The following is a 23,062-nucleotide window of genomic DNA, read 5'->3' as shown; positions in this document are numbered from 1 at the left end:
GGGTGAGGGGAATGTGTTCACTCAGTTCTCTCTCACCTTGGGGATGGAACCCTTCAGGGATCCTAGTTTTTGAGGTCCTATTAGGCTTTCCACTTTGGGATGGACCCTGAATTTGTTTTCTGTTCCTAAATCCTTGAACTCAGGATGTAAAAGATACTCAGGCACCCTAGGTTTGGCCAAAGCTCTAAGGCAAAAGCCAGCTTCCATACCAGCTTACCTGTCTGTTCAGTCTTTTACCCTAGGATTTATTTTCTTGTTACCCATGCATGGACGCATTTAGAAAGATTGCGGAGGTATTTCACCTGGCACTTCCAGTTGTTTTCATCAGCTCAGTTGGCCCCGCACCTAAACTGCCACTGTTACTTGGGAGATTCTATCTCCAAGTACAGGTAGTTCCACTTGAGAATATACTGTACACATGAAAATCTAAACCAAATTGCCGAGTAATCACTTACACAGTTTCTTTAAATAACTTGTGCTGCCAGAGCCTTTAAAGAGTTTGTTTTACAGGTTATTAATTTAACTACTTACAAAGAGCCTGGAAGCAGCACAACAACTTCAGTGATTTGGAACCATAATAGTTGAAGAGTAATCAAAATATACCCATATTCTGACCTATTCTAACCACCTCCACGGTCAGAATCCTCGTCCAGGCTACCACGAGCCCCTGTCCGGATTATGAAAATAGCCTCCTAACTGGTCCTTGCTTTCATCGTTGTTCCTTTCCTTAACAAACCCAGAAGCCAGAAGCTGTGGTCCTACTTGGATGTAAGTTACATCGGGCCACCCCACCCACACTTTCTCAGCCAAAGCTCTCCTCCGGTCCTTGCTTTTCCTAAAACAAGCAGGAATGTTCTTGCCTCAGGGCCTTTGTATCTGCTGCCCTTTCAGCCTGAAGCCACCTCGGCTCTGGTAGCCATTCGCCCTGTTCCCTCAGCCCTTCAGGTCTTGTCCAGATATTATCCCCTCAATGTGACTGTCTCAGACTCTTTAAAATTGAAACCTTCCCTCCCTCCCATCCGCATTCCAAATCCCACTTCCCTCCTTGATTTCTTTCCACAGTATTTGTCTTCTACTACACCACCTAAGTAAATGAGTTATTCTTGTAAGCTCTTAGGATAATTCTTGGCACATAAGTGATATACCAGCATCGATAACGATCATTTACATACCTTGTTTATTGTCTGACTCCATGACCACAAGGATTTCTGCTCCTCTAGTTTCCTGCTGTTTCCCATGATTTAAAACAATGGCTAGCACACGATACGTGCTCCAAACACTGCTGAATAAATAGAAATATCTATAAATATACAATAAAAGATCACAACAAGGGATTGTTAAAAATCTTTTTACATAGTTTGAGAAATAGAAGCCATCCCATAAGACCAAGACCTCAAAGACCATTCTACAAAAAACAAAAAGGAATTAAAATTCAAAATTCTTTGCAATATGCCAAAAGGTACATTTATCTAAACGACAGTATTTTTTATGCAAAAAGATCTATTTCGCATTGCCTTGACCAATAGCTCTAAGAATACCATACTTCACTAAGTCTCGATTTGCATACAGGTACCACAATAACACCCATGCATATCATATGCCCTCACAAGTGAAAAGTCACGAACCAAAGTTTTAAATGACAGTGTTTTGAGCTCCCGTGAAGGTCAACACACTGGGCCCATGTCTCCCAGGTGTGGCCCTCCAAGTCGTCATTAACATAGAGCCCCGTGTTCAAATAAAGAGAAAATGTACTGTTCATCGTTCAGTCTAAAAAGATGAAATTTCTGGGCATCAGCCAGGTGGAGAATGACGTCGTTGGAAAACATAAGGCTTAGAATGACCAGATATCTACTCCCAGGCCAGCCTCTAATTCCTGGATCATTTAGGATAATCTCCCTGCGTATACCCAGCATGCACCTCAGTTTCATTCGTATGCAACTTTGCTTATCTCCTTTGAAGCGTCAGAAAAGGCTTCTAGGCATAGTCAATTACTAAAAATAACCCAATCTTATTATAACTAGTCAAAACCATTCAGAAGATGGTGCAAAGCGCTTCTTTGTCGTTCCCATCATGTGCCTTTTGGGCTGCAGGCTGCCTCGGACAAGCAGGACAACGGTTCCTTCGTCCTTGGCCCCTTTCTTCTGCTCCACACCGCTTCACCTCCCTGCAGAGAGCCTGCTCATCCAGCTACACCTATTGTGGTCCGGCCAGAGAGATTTGGCAAAATGCGTCACCTAGAATCTCACATTCTTTAATATGGGAACCTGATACCTTCAAGAGAAACCAGCCTCTGTTTTGCTAATACAGTTGGCAGTCTGCTGACAGTGGGTTCTAGGTCCTGAAAATATTTGGAAAAAAGAAAATTTCAAAAAGCGAAACTTGAGGGGCTTCCCTGGTGGCGCAGTGGTTGAGAGTCTGCCTGCCGATGCAGGGGACACGGGTTCGTGCCCCGGTCCAGGAAGATCCCACATGCCGCGGAGCAGCTGGGCCCGTGAGCCAGGGCCGCTGAGCCTGCGGGTCCGGAGCCTGTGCTCCGCAACGGGAGAGGCCACGGCAGTGAGGGGCCCGCGTACTGCAAAAACAAAACACACACAAAAAAAGCAAAACTTGAATTTGTCACACTAATGGGAACTATTTAAATAGCATTTACATTGTACTTAACAACTATTTACATAGTATTTACATTGTATTAGGTATTATAAGCAACCTAGAGATGATTTAAAGTATAAAGAAAGATACGCATAGGTTATATGTGAATATATATCATTTTACACAAGGGACTTGAGCATCCTCGGATTTGGGTCCGAGGGGTCCTGGAACCAATCCCCCTCAGATAACGAGGGACAACTGTACTGATAATCTCTCGGAGCATAACTTTGATGCAACAGAGGTGGAACAGAAAGAAGCTCTTTCAGTAAGAGGCACCAAGAACCCACCTATCTTACATAAAATGAGAGTTGGCTAGACTCTCATTTCTAATTTCCCTTCAAGTATTAAAATTTCATGAAATTAGAGTATGAAATTCACTGAAGAAAGACTCAAGTTCTCAGCAGAGTGTGGTTAAATGACATGAAAAAAGTCTTCAAAACTGAAATTTGTCAAGGTATTACTGTAAGTCCTATGACAGTTTGTGCATATAAACTTCCACATCAGTGGGCAGATAGGTAGTTTCAGTTTATTATCTAGGAATTACAGCACTCATTTTGGTCAGATAAAAATGTAGAACGGTGCACCCTCCTTCCCCAGGGCAAAGCCACCTACTTCTAAAATACTTTTGCAAAACATTTAGATATTATCGCCTTTTAAGATCTATTGATTCAAAATGATTAAAGCATAGGGAAGAAAAGTACCTGAACCTCTATACACATTATCAAGTCGTACAAAGACACTGAAACTCTTAAAGATTAGGGAAAACTGAGATAAAGAATTTTATAGCTGAGGTGAAGTGGGGAGAGTGACTAGCTTCGGTTTCTAAGATTTTTATTTTTTAGTGACAGAAGTACCTGATATAATTTTTATTAGCTATAAAAAAGATTGGGTTATTTTTAGTAATGGACTATGCCTAGAAACCTTTTCAGACAACTCAAAAGAGAAACAACAGAATTGCATACAAAGCAATTGAGGTATAGACTGCAGAGAGCTTAAGCAGAGAGATTACCCTAAATGATCTGAGAATCAGAGGCTGAACAGGAAGTAGATGCCTGGTAATTCCAAATCTTTTATTTTCCAACTATGCCATACTGCATCTTGCTAATGCCTGCAAAGTTCACCATTTTTTTAATTTGCATTTTTTAAATTAATTTTTATCGGAGTGTAGTTGCTTTACAATGTTGTATTAGTTTCTGCTGTACAACAAAGTGAATCAGCCATATGTATACATCTATCCCCTCTTATTTGGATTTCCTTCCCATTTAGGTCACCACAGAGCACTGAGTAGAGTTCCCTGTGCTATATAGTAGGTTCTCATTAGTTATGTATTTTATACATAGTAGTGTGATTATGTCAGTGCCAGTCTCCCAATTCATGACCCACGCCCTGGCATTGTCTGTTCTTTACATCTGTGTCTCTATTTCTGCTTTGCAAATAAGTTCATCTGTATAATTTTTCTAGATTCCACACTGGAAAGTTCATCTTTTCTTCAGTTATCTTGTAACAAGTGAGCAAAGAACAAGAACATTTTCTCTTCCTGTACATATATGCAGTATATCTTCTATCACACAATGTTTCCAAACTTGCTTAAAACATAGAGTGAGCATGTGAAACACAGCACATGTCAACTATGCTTTCACTCCTTCTCCCCCAACACAGCAGGTCCTGTGTGCTAGGCACTGTGAACGTCTGGGAAGATGACACCAAATGAGGACATGGCCTGATGGGGGTGACAGACCGCTGAGTAACCAATGACAAAGCTGAGCCCTACATGCCATGACCAAGCGTGAACAGGGGGCTCGGACAGCATAGGGTAGGGCTGGGGTCTGAAGAGAACGGAGGAATCTGGAGGAACTGATGTATAAACTGATTCTGAAGGATGATGGGAGTTTGGTGGGAGGTAGTTGGTGCTGAAACTAAGAGAGTGTTCCGGGTAAGCGAATAACCTGTGTGAAGGTCTAGAAGGGAGAGAGAACTTGGCCCATTCCAGAAACAGAGAGAAGGTCAACATAGCTGCAGTTTAGCTTGGAAAAGAGGACTCGTGGCCCAGCTGAGCCTGTGGAGGTAGCAGAGGCTGGCTCGCAAAGGTCTTTGGAATAAATTGAGAGGTTTGGGCTTAATTCTGAGAGCAATGGGAAGTTGCTGAAGGGGTTCCAAACAAGACTGTTAGGAGACAGAATGTGGTTCAGTCGCCGCTTAAATAAATGGTCAAGTCAGAAGAGCACTTCTGAAATATGGGAGTCTGAAAACACTACAGACTCCTGGAGAGGTAGTGTTCTACAGCGTTCAATCTAAAAGAGCTTTTTTTTAAAAATAAATTTATTTATTTATATTTGGCTGCATTGGGTCTTCGTTGCTGCTTGTGGGCTTTCTCTAGTTGCGGCGTGCGGGCTTTCTCTAGCTGCGGCGAGCAGGGGCTACTCTTCATTGTGGTGCGCGGGCTACTCACTGCAGTGGCTTCTCTTGTTGTGGAGCACAGGCTCTAGGCGTGCGGGCTTCAGTAGTTGTGGCACGCAGGCTTCAGTAGTTGTGGTGCACAGGCTCAGTAGTTGTGGCTCGCGGGCTCTAGAGCACAGACTCAGTAGTTGTTAAAAGGGTTTTAAAATAAGCATTTCTGCCTTCACAACAGTGTAGGAGACCATTAACCTCATCAAATGGAAGCCCTAGTGACAACAGTCTTTATTCCAGATGAGCACAACTCAGGAATGATCCATCTCTTTAAGTTTATTACAGAAATAGTAATACATGCCAGAAAAATAAAAAGTATAGAGGCAGAATTTGACTTGGTTGTATTCTACACAAGAGTGTAAATTTAAAAGTTTCAACCATCTATTAATGTCACAGGACAATCAGAATTTCAGAATTGGAAGGGGTGTTCAAGATTCTTTGGCCCAACACCTTCGTTTTAGAGTTGAAGACACAGAGTATGTCTTTGCAAGATAATCAGAAATGAGAAATTATTTAAGATCTGAATTCTTTTTGAAAGACTTCAGCATATCATAATGGTAAGCGAAATACTACAAATAATAAATGGAATAACGAGTATTCTGATTTCCAGTGTTGTTCTTAAGCCTCCAAAGACCCTGACCTCCTAGGATTCAAAGCCTTGTGTGGCTCCCTTCCACACGGCACCAGACCACAGCTTCTGGACCCCTGTCTCTCTCTCTTTCTCTCCCTCCCTCCCTCTCCCAGATCTTTCCCTGCAGGAAGCCAGCTGCCTCGTCCTGAGCAGCTCTGTGACAAGGAACTGAAGTGTCCCTCAGTAGCCCGTGAGGCCTGCCTGTTGGCCTTGGGAGTGAACTTGGAAGCAGGTTCCTCCAGGCCCACCTGACAGCCTGGCAACAACCTCAGGAGAGACCCTGGGCCAGAGCCACCTAGCTGGGCCACTCCTGGATTCCCGACCCTCAGAACTGCATGAAATAGTAAAAGTTTGTTGCTTTAAAATGCTACATTTGGGGGTAATTTGTTATGCAGTAAGAGATAACTAATAAACACTGTCCAAAATTAATATATTCTTAACAAACTTAAGAATATATTCTTAAGTAAAAAAAAATATTTTTTAAAGTATATTTTTTATACTTAAAAAAATTTAAATAACAATTATTTTCTAAACAATATAATACATTATTTTTTTTTTTTGGCCGCGTGGCTTTCGGAATCTTAGTTCCCTGACCAGGGATCGAACCTGGGCCCCAGGCAGTGAAAGCACCGAGTCCTAACCACTGGACCACCAGGGAATTCCCTATAATACATTCTTAACTTAAAAATACTATCACGGATGTTCTTCTTTGAAAAGAGGTGATCAAACGGTTTACAGAATAGGCACTAGGATATTTAACCAGTAATTTATAGGTCACTGAGACTAATTTAACCTGAGCTCTTAACAATCACACATAGTTAAAATTGAACTTTGGTTGCTAATAGTACTTGCTCATGGCTATGTGTTCCCATTTCAATACAATTTACTTCTTTCCTTCCTTTCTTTTTTCCTTTTTTGGAAACCTCAGCAGACACAATGATCTGAATTTAAATTAAAATCATCACTTCCTTTTTAGTCCTGAGTAACCCTAGTAGGATTCAAAGTGAGGGGAACTAACAGTCTACCAGCTGATGGTGATAACCACGATAGCTAAAATAATCATCTTTCTAATTAAATAAAACCCACAAAGTTTTATCCTTGGAAGGAGAAGCTCCAGGTAAGGAGGACCAGCAGTTGATATAGTCCTGGTGTTTCTTCTAAGTTTCATCTTCTGTTTATATTCTCAATCCAATTATTCATTATTTCACCAAAAAATATTTATTGAACCCTTTCTACAAACGGGATACAAGGATGAACTGGACAGACAAGGCTCCGTCCTCACATACCTTATGTAATTATCAGGGAGGGAGAGGTAGAGCACCCAGCAGGGTACCGGTCCCAGTGTGTTGGTGGGGAGGGCCCTGGGGGATGGGAGGGATTCGGGAGGAAGCATGGGAAAGCTTTTGTGTCACTTCAGGCAAAAAGAATCCCCCCCCCCCCCCCCACCGCCCGAAAGCAAAGGGAGTTCAAGACACACTTAGCAACTCAGATGTTCAGCTTGGCTGCAGGATAAAGAAGGAAGGAAGGAGTGGTTAGACTCCCGGAGCCGGCATCTCACCTCTAAACAGCAGCCCCGGCAAGGGCGCAGCTCCTCATGGTGGGTTCCGCTCGGACAGAGCAGACAGGGGCAGAATTTAAAAGCAGCGAATCTTGAGGCCCTGACCTTTTGCATCCTAAGAACATTTATATTCCGGGCCCAGAAGGCTAGCCCAGCTTGGCAAGGAGCATGGACGCAGCCACACGAATTCTGAGACTAGAAATCTAATCTCTAAAAATCTTATTTCTCTAGAAATCTAGTCTGCTTTGAATCCCAGCTTGAGAACAATGGTGACGCCAGCCCCACTCACGTGGCGTAAAGATTAAATGCAGTAACACGTGTGAAGCATCCTGCAAACACCAGGCCTTCAAAAGAATTATCTTTCCCCCATTACTGTGGAGCCCCCAGCTGAAGACACCATGTCACCACCTGCCACATGAGCCACCATAACCTGACAGAGGACAAGGCTCTCTTGGCTGTCCCGTGTCCCTCCAATTAAGTTCTGGTCTCAACCCTCTTTCCCGGCGAACCCCGGGTTAGACAAACCAGAAGTATTCCCCTACAACAATCCCTGTCATATGGTAACTGTAGTATTCATTAAGAAAAAACGAATTGCACCCAGACACACTGAGACTTGCCCCATTACTCTATCTGTACTTTATATTTGCATATGTACTTGACCTCCATTATTCCTTTTGATGATATTGTGAGGTGAGTATTGCAATCACTGTCCGGCAGACAAGAGCCCAAGGTTCAGAGAGGTTAAGTGACTGACCATGAACTAAGCTTTGGATGCGTGTAGCTCCTCATTTTCTAAAGAGTTGGGTCAACTCTGCTGAGGCTGCCTCCTTGCAAATGCTGCAACATTTGCAAGGCTTGTATTTTATACTTTGAGTTTCTTTTAAACATTGCTAGGGGCTTCCCTGGTGGCGCGGTGGTTGAGAGTCCGCCTGCAGATGCAGGGGACACGGGTTCGTGCCCCAGTCCGGGAAGATCCCACATGCCGCGGAGCGGCTGGGCCCGTGAGCCATAGCCGCTCAGCCTGCGCGTCCGGAGCCTGTGCTCCACAACGGGAGAGGCCTGCGTACCGCAAAAAAAAACAACAACAAAAAAAAAAAACATTGCTAGGACTCAGAGGAGCCTGGGCTTTTACAACCATATACCCACTGGTCAATTTCTAATTTTGTGTCCTTTCACACGTATTTTAAGTTCTCTGTGCAAAACTTAAAGGGGGTGGCAGGGTCATCTCTGAATACCATTTCTGCCCAAGAATCCTTCTGATTGCTTTAGGGAGTGATAAGGACCACTTTCAATTTGCACACCTGCCTGACTATGCCCATAAGAGTAAAAATAAAGCTTCCTATTTTCTTAATAATCAAAAGCTGTCTCCTCTGACTGCGCAAATGAGAGCACAAACAGAAGGTTTCATTACTCCTGGAAGACTTCGGCTGCTGACTTCAAATGCAATTATTCCCTCATGTGATAGGAGTAAGATCCCTTGAAGGTCACCTCCTCCAAGCCCAGTCTCTGTCTAAGGACGTCTGCTTTGCAAAGGAGCCCTCCCCACTGTGAACAGCCCAACTTGGGCCCACAAATGATCTTGTTCCTGCTTTCCACAGTTACCTAAATAAACCTTTCCCCAAGCACCCCTTCCTTTCACTGTTTCTCTGAAGGTGGTGCACAGATGAGCTGGGTCAGAATCACCTGGGTACAGGTGATGCCTGGGTCCCCACATGGACCTGAATTGACTCAGGAGTGGGGCAGTAGCTTTCTACATTACCCAGCCGGTTCATACTTTATCAATCAAATTAAAGTCCAGGTCTTTTTCATCAAAAAAAAAAAAGGTCTTCAGCAGTCTCCCTCGTCCTATATGAAAAGCAACTGATTTTGATTTAAGTAGTTGATAAAAATGCTGAGTCAGACAGTGACTTGTATTCAACCCATGACAGCCCTCCAGGTGCTGTATGTATTGGGCTTACATGCATTACTCTGCACAATTATCCAGCCAAGAACAGACCTGACCATATTGTCAGCCATTCTACATTTCCCCCTATTGTTCACTGCAAATATTTCGTGGGAATTCTGAAATGATTGGCATCTACAGAAATCCCCAATATACTAGGTAGTGTAACCCAAACCATGAAGCACATGGAGTTGGTCTGGTACAATTCTTTATCTATCCTGAATGAAATTCTCTATTTCATTCTAGAAATTTAAATAACCGGGTTTCACTTGTTTTAAAGTACCTGCAGATAGGAGACAATATTAAGGAAGAAGGATCAACTTTTACCATCCTAAAACTTAGGAGAAGATATTAAACATTCTGTTCAACTTGAATTAGGCAGATACGAGGTCACACTGATAACATAATCACGTGCATCTGGCAATAGAGGCGACTGACATCTTTGTTCGGAGATATGGGCACAAAAATTATTTCCTCCGGCCGGGGCATCTGGCTAAACATTTGTCAATACCCTTTCCCGTGTAATGTAGGTCTCAGGCTTCTGAAAGGCTTTTGAAAAACAGAAATCAAGGAACCTCCATCAAGCGGCAAAAATCGGGTCTGAAGGAGGCGACGAGGGTGGAGTATTTTTTTTTTTTGAGTATTGTTTTACAAACCCCGAAGTCCTCGGTCCTAGGAATAGAAACTTAGCCCTTGAACAAGGTTGGTATTGCTTATTCCCACTAGGTTGTTTTTCTTCTAATTAGCTCTGAGACAGCGACGTACTACCCGCTTTCCAAGTAGAGCTCCTGGGGTCCGGTGATATTTGCACATCACACCTGGGCCTTTCGGATACAAATCCGGCTCCTTAAGGAGCCGTGTGAAGAAGCGAGCACAATCAATAAGGAAATATCCTCCCAGCTATAAATCAGCCACGTGGAGCTGCGGCAACCGCCGCCGCGACTTCCTGGTTTCCTTCCCGCCCGCCCCGCGGCGGGGGCCGGGGGGCCGGCGTTAAGGCCGGAGTTACAGCCCGAAAGGACAATAAAAGTTGGGGACCCGGGCAGCTTTTAGGGCTGAGCGGTGGCGCCGAGGCTGAGGACAGACCTGGGGAGAGTGTAAGTTAGTCGCATGGTAGCAGGACCTGGGGGGGTCGGGGAGACGGCGGCGGGGAAGGGGCTGCCGACCGGCCGGGGGCCGCCCAGCGAGGGCGTGGGGGCGGGAGCGGCCGGGGGAGGGAGGGGAGAGCGGGGGTGGGGCGGCCCGCCAGGCGAGGGGAGTTCCGGATCGGAGGCGGGGAGGGCGGCCGCCGGGCGGCGGGGGCGGGAGGAGGAGGCGGCGAGCGCGGAGGGGGAAGGAGGGAGGGGAGAGCGGTGGCGGCGGCTGCGCCCGGCTGTGCGCCTCTCGCCGCCGGAGGAAGATGAGGCTGAAGATCGGGCTCCTCTTACGCAGTTTGCTGGTGGTGGGCAGCTTCCTGGTGCTGGTGGTCCTCTGGTCCTCCCTATCCCCGCGGCCGGACGAGCCGAGCCCGCTGAGCAGGATGAGGGTGAGTGACCCGCCCGCCCCCTCCGGCGGCGGAGAGCTGCAACTTGTTTTGTTCGCGCGCCTGGCGGGAGCGGGGTCGGCGGGTCGAGCGCGGGCTCCGCAGGTGGCGCGACGGGCGGGTGGGGGCCCCGAACCCCGCGTCCGGTCCCAGCCCCCACCGCACCTCCCCGCGCCACCCAGCCCCGCGCTGCGGGGGGCGCTCGGCGGCCGCCCTCAGCACCTGGAACGCGGGCTGGAGGAGAGAAGGGCCGGGCCAGGACCGCCGCGGCAGCAGCCGGGGACGCGGGGCTGGTCCGGGCTGCGGCCTGTGGCGCGCGCATGCCTGACGGAGGCGAGGGGCCGCGGCCGCCGCCACCGCCGGTGCGGACCAGGCCCCTGGGTCTGGCCGCCCCCGCGCGTCCGGGGCACCCCCCTCCTCCCGGTCTCCGGCGCCCCCGGCTGCCAGCCCGGGTGGGAACGCGCGGCCCCGCCTCCGGCTCCGCGGAGAGCGCCGCCCCCTCGGCTTCGGCGCCGAGACTGGCGATGCGCGGCCGAGGCCTCGCCCAGGACCGGCCTCCCTCCGCCTCCCGCTCCCTCGCTCCCCCCCTCCCCTCCCGGCGGCCGCTCTCGCCAGCCTGCGGACCCCCGCCCCGGAGCCCCCTCCATCGGCCGCCCCGTCGGGCCGGAGCCCGCCTCTCCTCCCCTCTTCCCTCCCCCGGTTGCGGCCGGGCCGCGGGGCCGCCAAACTAACTTGTGCGGTCGACGCCCGCGCCGAGGGCTCCTCCGGACGCGCTGTCCGCCGCCCGACTCTCCCGGTCTGTGGGGCTCCGTCAGCGCCCCGGGACGTGGGTGACCTGGGCCCCGGGCTGCGGCCCCGCTGACCCGGCCGCGCTCCCGGCCCGACCTGCCCGCCTTTATGGCCGCGCCCCTCCTTGCCCTGGGACGCGGGAGCCGGGGGCTCGGGGGCTGGGCAGCTGTGCTGCTTCCAGCGCCTTGTGCAAACAGCGTCTGCATTGCATCCGAGGGGTCGCCTTTATTAACTTTCCTTTTGGAAAGTTAGCGTCTGGAAGTAGAGGGAGAAGGCGTCCTTTCAACACTAAGAATCGTAGGAAGAGATTCCCTTATCTGCTTCTGCCCTTGTGATGAGGGAAGGTTTACGCTTGAGATTTACTCTTAAGTTTTAGTGTGTATTTGAAGACACAACGGCACTGGAATCTCTTTATAACGTCTGGGGTGGATTCCCGTCTAAGTCATCTAAGTTAATGGTAATAAAAAGTACCCAGTTTTCCTTTTGAATGTGTTTGTGGTTTTAAGTCCCTCAGCTCTCATGGAGTGATGGTGACCTCTTTATGATTTTGCTTCAAAATGACTTATTGAGAAAGGACGACTGAATATTGCAGTTGTTTGAAAGCATTTGTGATCAAATGGCCTTTATACCGAGAGCTAATAAAGACATAAAGATGCCATTTCCTGTGGGAAGAAATTGAGGAAAGAGTGACAGAACTAGCCATATTCAGAATGTTCTGCAGTTCAGATAACAAGTCTTCTAAAGGGGTGATGGAGCGTCAGCCCCAATGCCTATTTCCTCTGAAATATTATATTAGTGCTGGTGCAAGTACTGAGCCACGAGCTCATTTAATAGCTGTAGGAGGTGGTTATAACTTGATTTTTGGTCCAACTTATTGGATAAAGTTTGTCGGTGGGTCCAGGGTAATTTCTGTCATTTGCCAAAGACTGAAGCTAGATTTTTAAGACTTTCAAACAATTTAAGAAGAATGCTTTATGTATGTGGAGAGCCAAACCCTTTTATTAAGTTTGCGGGTAAATATTAACTAAGCAAGTTAAGGTATAGCTTATAAATCATAAAAGCATAAATAAGGGACTATTGCCTCCCTTTAATAAAAGCTAATCTAAATGTTTCTGAAATACAGCAGTAGAAGGACATCTCCTTTCGGGAAAATTCTGACTCTGATTGTGATTACACATACTCCACTCACTGTGAAACACCTGCCTCTCCTTAACACTAATCCATGTATAGGGCTTTTTTGGATTCTGATAAATGGCCTGAGATAGTCTAGGACAATCCCATTTACCAAATACAGGTTATGCTTCTATTCTAGCAAGCTGGTCCTGGTGGGTCCACCCTGTGCAGGTTTTTGCCTCATACTTTCAGTGTTCCAGGCACAAAAGTCTGCCGTAGCCTGGTGCTTTTTTTTCCCTGGACTACTTCCTCCTTTAGATCTGCCCAGCAAAATGCGTCTCCTGTGGTCAAGACAAGAGGAACACATTTATTTTCGCTTTCCCATCTCCGGGCCTCTTGCTGTTTCTCTGATGTGAATGATGTGAAAAGTGATCTTACCGTTCAAATTGTACTCTGTTGTATACGATTTGATTTATTCAACAAACATTTTTGAGTACCTCCCATGTCCTGGTGCTAGTTGTTAAGAAAGTACTCCTTGCTCCTAAAGTCATGGATCTTGTAGGCTAGTGGGTCAAAAATCACATTAATCAAGATTTCACAAATCTGTAAATAAAAATTGTGCCACCACATGCTATGAAAAAAAAAAAAAACCCACAGGGGGTAAGAAAATGGAGGAACTTGGTCATATAAAGCCTTACCTGAAGAAATGGCTTTTGAGTTGAAATCTGCAGATTTGAAATCTGTTGATCTGGGTATGAGAGGGGGACACCCCTGAGAGGGAGAAGTATGTGCAAAGGTCCTGAGGTAGGGAGGTAGCATGGTGAGCTGAGGAAGTGGAAGAAGGCCAGCGTAATTACAAGATGGAGGGCGAGGGTTCAGAGAGACCATGCCAGGAATCAGGTCTTTAGGGCAGCCATTAACTCCAAGGATGGAGCTCGTCGAAGGATTTTTAAATAGGGGAGAGGTGGGCTGAGATTTGTGCTTTGAAAAGACCACTCTAGCTGAATTGGTTTAGAGCAGATAGGAATCCTGTTGGAGGTTATGATAGCCCAGGTGAAACGTGATGTTGATGGCATTGGCAGGGTGACGGTGGAAGGAGAGAAAAGTCAGTTGATTCAAGAGCTATTAAACGAAGATGCAGAGGCACCAGGACTAGGTGTCTGCATGTGGGAGTGAAGGAGAAGGAAGGTGTCCAGAAGCACCCGATAGGCGGTAGAAGGATGACAGATTGTTTATTACATGGAAGGTTCTGAAGACAAAATCCATACGTTCTGATGTTATGTTTTATGGTTATAATGGGAAGGCTTATCATCTTAGGCTTTGTCCTCTGAATATTTTAAGGTCAGCATTTATTAAAACCGTCTGTTTAGCACTTGCAAAGCGTAGACAGTACCTTTAATTAATAAATTATAGTATCTCCGAGACCATTTCTCCCGGGTTTCGGCGCTGAGTGTTTAACGTTGAATCATTAGTCTCTGAAAATACAGGTCTGGAATGGAGATGTTGAAAGACCTTCAGTGGCTTTTTAACAGCAAATTCAGTACTCGTGAGAAGCTGCATGTAAACTGGCAGCTCTCTGTATGTGCAAATGTTACTTGACTCAAACTATTAATGCCACTTAGGCACAGAGCATCCATTGCTAGATGGAGAGGTTTTATGGGATAAGCTAAGACCAGTGGGAAGGAACATTGCTTAATGAGGCTGTGACTGAATTGATCACCCAGTCAGTCAGGTTCTACCTTAACAAAGCCTTTTATCTCAGCGATGATCCGCTGCAACCAGAAAAGCTCTGCCCTTGACCATGAGATTTCTGTTTCAAATGGAAGCTTGTTTATTAGGGATGGAGCTATCACTTAGAAGAAACGTAGTGTCTTAAGAGGTCACTGTTGTTTCAGTTCCCCAAGTGAAATGCCCTGGGATTGGTTTTCATTTCATTGTGCTGTCCTCCCCCACCCTTGCAGTTAAAAACTCCCTGATAACCAAGTCTAAGAAATTTAGGCTCCATAGGCCTCCTGAAATTAATGCTGAGTTTTGCATACACGTGCGTTCCTCTGGGCGGCTGAGAATCAGAAGCTTTCAGGTTTCTTAAAGGTACCTGCGAAGCACTGAGCCCTTGGGAGGCGGAATGCCTGTTTCCTGCCCATGGAATTTCTCCCTCGTCTTCCATGGTGCTGAAGCACTCATTACACCCTGGAAATGCAAACATTCCTGAGAATTGCTGTATCTGCCGATTCTGTGGAAGTGTTTCCCGTCCAGTGCTGGAAGGTCAGGCATCAATCCTGTTACTACCACCTCCCTTCCCCCACTGAGAATACCAAGACAGTCTCAAGGAAAAGTCCCTGTTCTTAAAGGGATCACATCCTAGTTGAAAAAAAGGATGCAGCACCCACATGGCCTGGGCTCCTTCTCCATCCTTACTCTGGTAGCTGGGTAAGGAAACCTCGCTATGGGAACTGTCACAGGACGTTTCCTTAGCGGGTGGTGAAGGCTTAGAATAGCCATTCGGGGAGTGCACGATTATTAGTAAAAAAAAAAGAATGGAAACTGTTGAGCTGTTGAATCTGGGTAACTATTTTGTGATGGGGTCGGCTGCATGGAATGGGAGATAAGGTGTGGGTTTCGATTTGTTAATAGTGAATTAGAGGCAGGGAGAAAGAAAGGAATGCATCGTGAATGACCGTCACAATTCTGAGCTTGGGCCATTTGTAAACAGAGTATTTGTAACTTCTAACTTGATTTGTTAAAAAAAAGGTTGGTCAGGAAGATTTGAACAGCTGGTGACTATTGGAACATGGTTGTGATTATTCAGCTCCAACCTCGACTGTTGCCTTTGTTCATATTTTAGATTCTAATTTTCATCCCTGAAGAATGAATGTACAATCTGACAGAAGAAAAGCAGTGAAATCAAGAATTTAAAATTTCTAGAGTAGAACGGACACAGCCTGAGGCTATGAAAGGAATGATTTTATGGTTGGAGTTTGTGTGGTGGAAGAGGGAAGGGTGAGAAGGTAGAATATGTGTTAACCACGTGGACAGAATTCTGTGAGAACTGGGAGAGGTGTTTGTACTGTAAACATGGCTGTCATTCACTCATCAGACCTTTCGAATATCCCTTGAGTGTTTACTAAGCACCATCCGTGGCTCTAGGCCTCGGAGAGGCTATGCTGTAGAGGAAGTAGAAAGCTTTGGCGGAAGGAAGATGCTACTCAGGTCATGACCTACTAACCACACAGAAGGTGTTGGTCCATAAGAACAGTCATTCTCTTTCCACTCAGGAATCAGGCCTTGTTACCACACCTCCCAGCCTCCAGCCTTCCACCTGCTCTAAACAGTGAATTGAGGAAACTGGAGGTACTGGGCTGGCGCCGGGGATGCAGGGGTGTTGAGGACACAGGCTCCATTTCCTCTCACACGCGAGGGTGTCACCGCCACCCAGAGGTTCCTCCCCAGCTGCAGGAGGTGGATGCTCGGAGGCCAGAGCCCGGCATTCAGCTCCACCTGGAGCGTCGGTGGGGTTCCGACAGGGTTCCAGAGGGTAGGAATGTGGTGAGACCAGAGGGAGGGCCGACAAGTGGTGGAACTGGAGGTTGGAAAAGTAAGTTGAGGCCCTGTTTTGAAGGTATTGAATGGCAGGCTGAGGAATTGGGTTGGGGTTTTACTGATTCAGCAGTGAGAACAGCTTTTTGGAAGCTTTTGAAATGGAGTTGGGGCGTGGTGACGTTCAGCTGCTGATTCCCTGAGTCAAGGATTCAAACACCTGTTGTCTATGAAGTACCATCTACTGCTCTAGACATTGGAGGTACTATAAAGTAGTAAAAAAACCTCTGTCATAACAGATCACATCTGTGAGTCCTTTGTGCCAGGTCAGCATTCTGCGTGTGTGGTGTTAATTGTAGCAATAACCCTCCCATGCAGTCTGATGTAATCCTCACTGAGTTACAGAGCCTTGAACCCTGCCCAAGGTCATTTACACAGTCAGTCTCAGCACAGTCCTGACTTCTGCTGTGCCCTCTGACCTCCCGCAGATTTTAACAACACAGATGAGCTCCTGTGGACACCATTGAAGGGGCCCGCAGAGACGCTGGCGAGGTCATCTCACAGGGAGAGAAGCATGTGAGGCGCTGATGAGCGGAGGGGAAGGGCCCAGGACCCCGCGGGGGAGGCGGGGAAGGTGATGGCTGAGCTGAGTCCCGGATGTAGCTCTCAGGAAAGAGCCTCTCCAGCCGAGGGGACAGGCGGGGCTGCCCTGAGGGTGGAGGAGGCAGGAATGCATGAGAAGTAGATAGAAGGCCAGCGGGGTGGTGGTGGGAGCTGGGAGCTGGGTTCCTCGATGCTCTGGGCTGGGTGATGAATTACGTGGTTATCGCACCAGGCATTGTCCTAGATAAACAACACGAGTAATTACTTTTCTGCCTCAGGTCTGTGGGCCAGACGCAGGAATAACAGTTGCAGAGGGTGAGAGGAGGATCGTACTAGCTACTGGGTCCCCGGGTCACAGGGAAAGCAGCATCCGGCCACGGGGTGGGGTGCAGTCAGAGCGGTCCCCGGGAGGGCAGGTCGGACGGTGGAGCGCGGGGACAGGGCCTGGGCACGCAGAAGCAGGAAAGATCGCGGCAGACCCTGGGGAATGGTGGCTAGAAGAGTGGGTCGGGCCCCAGAGGGATGGAAGAGAGCTTGGCGAGAGAAACGGAGTCTGAGCCCTGAAACACTGAGTACTGTGAATGGATCCGGCTGGCTCCGAGGAGTGATCTGGGAGTGGTGCCTAGGCCAGATTTCCGTGAGGAGAGAAATGTCCCTGTAGCTCATGCTGAGCCTAAACCGGGAGGGGACCAAGGAAATGAATATGTGGGGAGAGAGATGATGATGACGGTACAGTTAGCGGTGTGGCTGGTTGGAGGAGGGGCTGTGCTGGTGGAACGGTCAGGGAGGATGCTGATGCCTCAAAAGGAACAGAACCGACTGAAGCGGCAGTTCTCAACCTTGAGCAGCAATCAGAGTCGCCCAGAGAGTGTCTTAAAACCCGGGTCATCTGGCGTCCTGCCCGCACTTTCTGATTCAGGAGGTCTGGGGTGGGGCAGAGAATTTGCACTGCTAACTGTTCCCAGGTGATGCTGCTGCTGGCCCAGGGACCAGACTTGGCGAAGTGCTGGTCTAGAGCACAAGTAGAGTTGGGGATCCGTAAGACAGAACATTTGTGCGGTTTGGGCATAAAGTGCTTACAGGCCACAGGTCAGTGGTGTGGAGGTGTCTGCTGGGTAGATGGAGCCCAGAACGGGCATCAGAGCTGGATGCAAAGTGTGAGCTCCTGGGTAGGAGCCCAGCTCCAGTCTGGGGCCTGGGTACTGGAGTGGTAGCTTAGGGCGTGGACGGAGGAGAAAAACGTGGGCGTGAAAGAGGAACGGGGGAAATGCCGGGAGCAGGAAAGATGAAAGAGGGCTCAGGGCAGAAGTCAGATGACTTGGAGAGTCTTGCCCGACCACCAGCAATTCCAAGTGCCACAGCATTTGACCAAGAACTGACGAGAACGAAGGATGTAGCGAGCGGCCGTGGAAGCAGGAACACCTGCCGCTGCGCCACCCCCTGGCACCTGGGGTAGAGGAGGGCCTGCAGCGCATCTCGGTAAATGCGATGCCCAGCAACATTGGCTCGGGTAAAAAAAGAAGTTCAGGTGGTGAACACTCATCTTCCCTAGGGGAAAACTACAAATCGAGAAAGGGTTTTACTAGAGAGCGGTGAGTACCGAAGAGGACTTCCCCCACATTTGGGGTTATCTCTGTTCTGCCTTAATTAGGCCTCTCACCCCCACCTCGTGTGTGTATAGAGACACAGGTGTCCATATGTTTTAAGCTGAACCACAGTCATGTAATTTTGATAACGTAGACTATATATACACATTGTATTAAAATATGATAATACATATTAGGCGTTTGGGGCATTCTTTTAGTCTGAAATCCAGGTAACTTGGAAAGCTGTGATTAGAACAACATTTTAATATTTGAAGTTGGGAAAGGAATTTTATCCTGAGAATATTAGGCAATTTTTAGTTTGTAATAATACGTTAATTTGGCTGATGTGTAACTAAATGAAGAAACAATAGCAAAACTGTAGGCTCAGCATTTCAGTGATGTTGGTTTTTTGAAATGAGGTCTATGGTTTAATTCTGGTTCAGTGCTATGATCCTAAAAGCAACCCTGAGACGAGTTGAACTGCACTTACCCAGGGCTTCGGTCTTTTTTGGAGAGGGGAGAAGTAACTTGCAGTTGCTTCATTTGGTAAAAATCCTGAATATTTTCAAAATGAGAAATGTTCTCATTTTTGCTCCATTATAAATTCCCTTCTGGGCTCCCCGGCCTTTGTAGTGTTTTAAAGTGTGGCTCCTGAGAAGCATTTAAACATGCCAGTAGGGATGCCTGATCCAGCTCACTGAGTGTAAGAACGGCTACAGTGAAACTTGAGGAAAACCTTAACTTTGCATTATCTAATTAGGTTTGTAGAATTGCTGTAGAACAGCCTGGTTTCCGAAGTTTAGAAGGTACAATTAGCTGCAGTATTATATCAATACCAACGAGCCTGCTAAGAGGCTTCCATGCCAAGCAATTGGAATATGTTATTACCAAGGATGTTTTAAACTGGATGAATTAAAATTAAATCACATACTATTGGGAGCAGTTCTGTATGAGAATAGAATAGCAGAGATGACCTCATCTCTTTTTTTTCCCATCCTTTATCTTTTATTGAGTCCCTGGGTTTAAGAATACATTTGGGCCTCAGGAGGATGCTGCTCTCCTCAGTAGTAAACTACATGTTCAGTGATTATCCGGCTTAATTTTAGCATCTGTAGTTCTTATCTTTATAAACTATTTTATAAGGTGCTTTAAGATTGAGATATTCACTGGTAATGTGTACACCTTATAAAAAGAGTTGGTATTTAAAGAGTAAGTATGTCTTAAAGAAACATTAAGTGAGACATTGCCAAAACTTTTTTGTCACTCTTATGAGATGGTGGGTGTGCCAGCGTTTTTATTTATGAGATTGTCTGTAATTATCCTTTGACTCTTGATTTTCCCTTTTGATAAAAATACCAGAAGAAGGAGAAAACCCTGTGAGAAGACGCTCTGATGAGTGTGAGCAAGGCTTGCAGGTAGCTTCACAAGCGTGTGAATGTCTGACTCTTCCAGCTGGAACCCTTCATTGCGAACCAACCCAGCTACTGAGTCCAGCTACTGAAGTGAAACAGTAGACTCAGGTTCTTAGTGCAGGATAAGATACACTTGTGAACAGTTTTACAGAATTTTAAGAATTACACTTGTTGAGAAGTGATATCGTAACATGAACGCAATATCTTTATGCTTCTGTGAGAACTTTTTTGATAAATTCTTTAGAAAGGCTAAACAGAAAAAAAAAAATAGAATAAGTTACAATAGTATGTTAACAAAGTCCCTGGTCATGCTATTTGAATGTGCTCTAGAGGTTCTTTACTTGTCAGCATTTACTATAGTACTTCAAATAATTTTTTTCTGCTGAATTTAAAGTAAATATTTCATATATATATTATTAACGTCTCTTATTGGAAAAGTAGTTCCCTTATAACCCCAGCAGAAACGAAAGTGATCCATATACTTAAGTGAGTCATGTGAGCCTCATTTTGCCAGAATATATCAAAGATACCTGGATAAAGGTGTCCAGATACAGAAAATCAGAAGGGAGATTCTGCTGCTACTTAGATTTATAAAAGGTTCATTAGGCACTTGTATAAACGTTTCAGAAATGACTTAGGAAAGTGGGGTTAAGTCAATTAAGATATTTTTGTTTGCTTGATTGTTTAATGCTGCTAAGAAAAATATGTTTGTGATGGGAAATATTTGCCTAGAAAAATTTACCCTGCAGTATATTATACTGGACTGGAGTTGTTGGTCAGCAATGGCCCGTGTACCTGAGAAATCAAAGGTTGACTTTATACAGCCGTTTGAAAACTTGTCTTAGACATTTTCTACAATTCTTAGGTATAGGTTTTAATTCTGCTTACTTGGGGTGATTTAAATCCAACCCCTTTCTCCCAATATTTCATCATGCAATTTAATATTTTACCATGCAATTCTTATGAGACAATTTGATCATCATACTTCTTAATATTTAACTAATCTGACAGAATTAGCCTTTTAGTCTCTAGTACAGCAAGGTGTCCCATGTAAGTCTTAGTATTTGTTACCTTGACAATGTGTAGGATTTTACATCCTTTCTTTTAAAAGAAAGTGTTTTAAACCCCCTATTCAAAAATCTGCTAACTCTTGCCAGGGTGTTTAAAATGAATTAAAAAATCCATTAGAGTTTTTGGCAAATAAGCTCTCAATTATACAGAACAAATGAGTACAAAGTGCTTTTTAGAGTAATGGAATGGAAATGACTTAAATCTCATTAAGTTACACATGCAGATTTTTCTACTCTGGTAGAGGGTTTAGTTTTTTAAGCTAAAAGATCACTGTCAAGATTGGAAGTTTTGATCACTTAAAATATATAATTACATTTTAGCATTTAAGCAAAGGATTGATAGAATGGGGAAATATAGGCATGCAGTTTCATTAACTTGCTCTGCATGATGGACTCGGGGAAATTCGAAGTCCAGTATTTATAAAAGAATCCTGTGGGGGACTTCCCTGGTGGCGCAGTGGTTAAGAATCTGCCTGCTAATGCAGGGGACACAGGTTCGAGCCTTGGTCCGGGAAGATCCCACATGCTGCGGAGCAACTAAGCCCGTGTGCCACAACTACTGAGCCTGCGCTCTAGAGCCTGTGAGCCACAACAACTGAGCCCATGCACTGCAACTACTGAAACCCACGTGCTCTAGGGCCCATGTGCCGCAACTACTGAGCCCGCGTGCCGCAACTATTGAGCCCGCGTGCTGCAACTACTGAAGCCTACACACCTAGAACCCGTGCTCCGCAATGAGAGAAGCCACCGCAATGAAAAGCCCACGCACCGCAACGAAGAGTAGCCCCCGCTTGCCGCAACTAGAGAAAGCCTGCACACAGCAACGAAGACCCAGTGCATCCAAACAAAATAAAAGTTAAATTAAAAAAAAAAAGTTTGCGGGCTTCCCTGGTGGCGCAGTGGTTGAGAGTTCGCCTGCCGATGCAGGGGACATGGGTTCGTGCCCCGGACTGGGAAGATCCCACATGCCGCGGAGCGGCTGGGCCCGTGAGCCATGGTCACAGAGCCTGCGCGTCCGGAGCCTGCGCGTCCGGAGCCTGTGCTCCGCAATGGGAGAGGCCACAACAGTGAGAGGCCCACATACCACAAAAAAAAAAGTTTGCAGGAGAGTGTTTCCATTGTGGTGGCCAATTAAAATAAATTTGCTTACAGTCCAGGGAGATTTTAGTGGGTAGTCAAGAGAAAAATACTTTTAGCAAATAGTCTTCTAAAATTCTCTATTCTAAAAATGTGCTAAAAGAGGATGATTTCCAAGTACCTTGGTGTTTTAAAGGAATACATTTTCTGTGTGAAATTGAGATAACTCTTACTCTTCTTTTTGTAGTTAGCATTTAGACTCCAAACCATGGCACATATAACTTCTATTTTAAAATAAATGTAGAGCACACGTAAGCACAGTTGTTAACCTCGAAAACTTTGAAGAGCGACATCAAACCTGCAAAGATGATAGAGCCCCAAATGCCAGGCTTTCCCCAGGTTCTGCTTGCTTCCCAGCTTGAGTAAAGAGGCACTGGCGTGGCCTGAAGTATGTGTCAGAGGACGTATGTTCTACACGGGTATTCTCAGATTCTCTCTCCAGCATCCCCTTTGAAATCTGAGGAAGGCTTTAATGAATGTGGTTTCATTTTCCTTTCCATGAGTTACTGCCGCAGGAAGAGTGCCAGCCTGTACCTCTGACTGAATGGAAGAAAATTGCAGCCAGAGTCTAATAAATAGTTTCACAGTGTACAGTCCTGTTTCCTAAGAGGCAGTTGTCATCCTTGATCTCTGCTCAGTTAACTGGTAACACTAAGAGAAAAGTAGACGCTAAAATCTTTGTTCTGTGTTGGCAAAAATCACTTCCTGAAGATAAAGTGAGTGGCTTGTAACCTGTGTTCTGATTTGCATCTCCTTCTTTAACTTAAATAACAGGTACTTGTGTTTGAAAGCAAACATCTCTGTGTAGTGATTTATGGCTTAGAAGGATAGATACAATGCAGAAAGAGTAGCCAAAAGGAAATAGTCGTGACAGTTAAGGAAGAGATGATTTTTAATATTACAGAAAAGCAAACTTAAGGTAACAGCAAAGGTAATATATTTGTATTTGTTCAGCATTTTTGTTTCCTAGTGAATTGCCATACCTTTTCTACAGTTTTTTCAGTTCTTCATGAAAACTGAAATCTGTTCAACTACTTTTTCCTCCCTTGGGACAGGGGATTTCCT

The 23,062-nt window shown here is 46.1% G+C and overlaps 1 protein-coding gene across 5 annotated transcripts in view; it reads left to right on the top strand.

The window, feature by feature from the left end:
- Positions 1 to 9,733: 9,733 nt before the first annotated feature.
- Positions 9,734 to 23,062, top strand: part of GALNT7 (polypeptide N-acetylgalactosaminyltransferase 7) — a 118,831-nt gene continuing 105,502 nt past the window's right edge. For 4 of the 5 annotated variants that reach the window (XM_082842170.1, XM_082842171.1, XM_082842174.1 and 1 more), the window contains exon 1: positions 10,599 to 10,753. In XM_082842170.1, the coding sequence (XP_082698296.1) occupies positions 10,628 to 10,753 (126 nt within the window). In that variant the 5' untranslated portion in view covers positions 10,599 to 10,627. Of the gene's footprint in view, positions 9,931 to 10,598; positions 10,754 to 23,062 lie in introns of those variants that run through there. The other variant, XM_082842172.1, reaches the window with a different exon arrangement.

This window comes from Leucopleurus acutus (genome assembly GCF_964270905.1).
Source record: "Leucopleurus acutus genome assembly, chromosome: 7".
Classification (NCBI taxonomy): domain Eukaryota; kingdom Metazoa; phylum Chordata; class Mammalia; order Artiodactyla; family Delphinidae; genus Leucopleurus; species Leucopleurus acutus.
The sequence above is the reverse complement of the archived record's forward strand: the minus strand, read 5'-3'. Positions and strand labels throughout refer to the sequence as shown.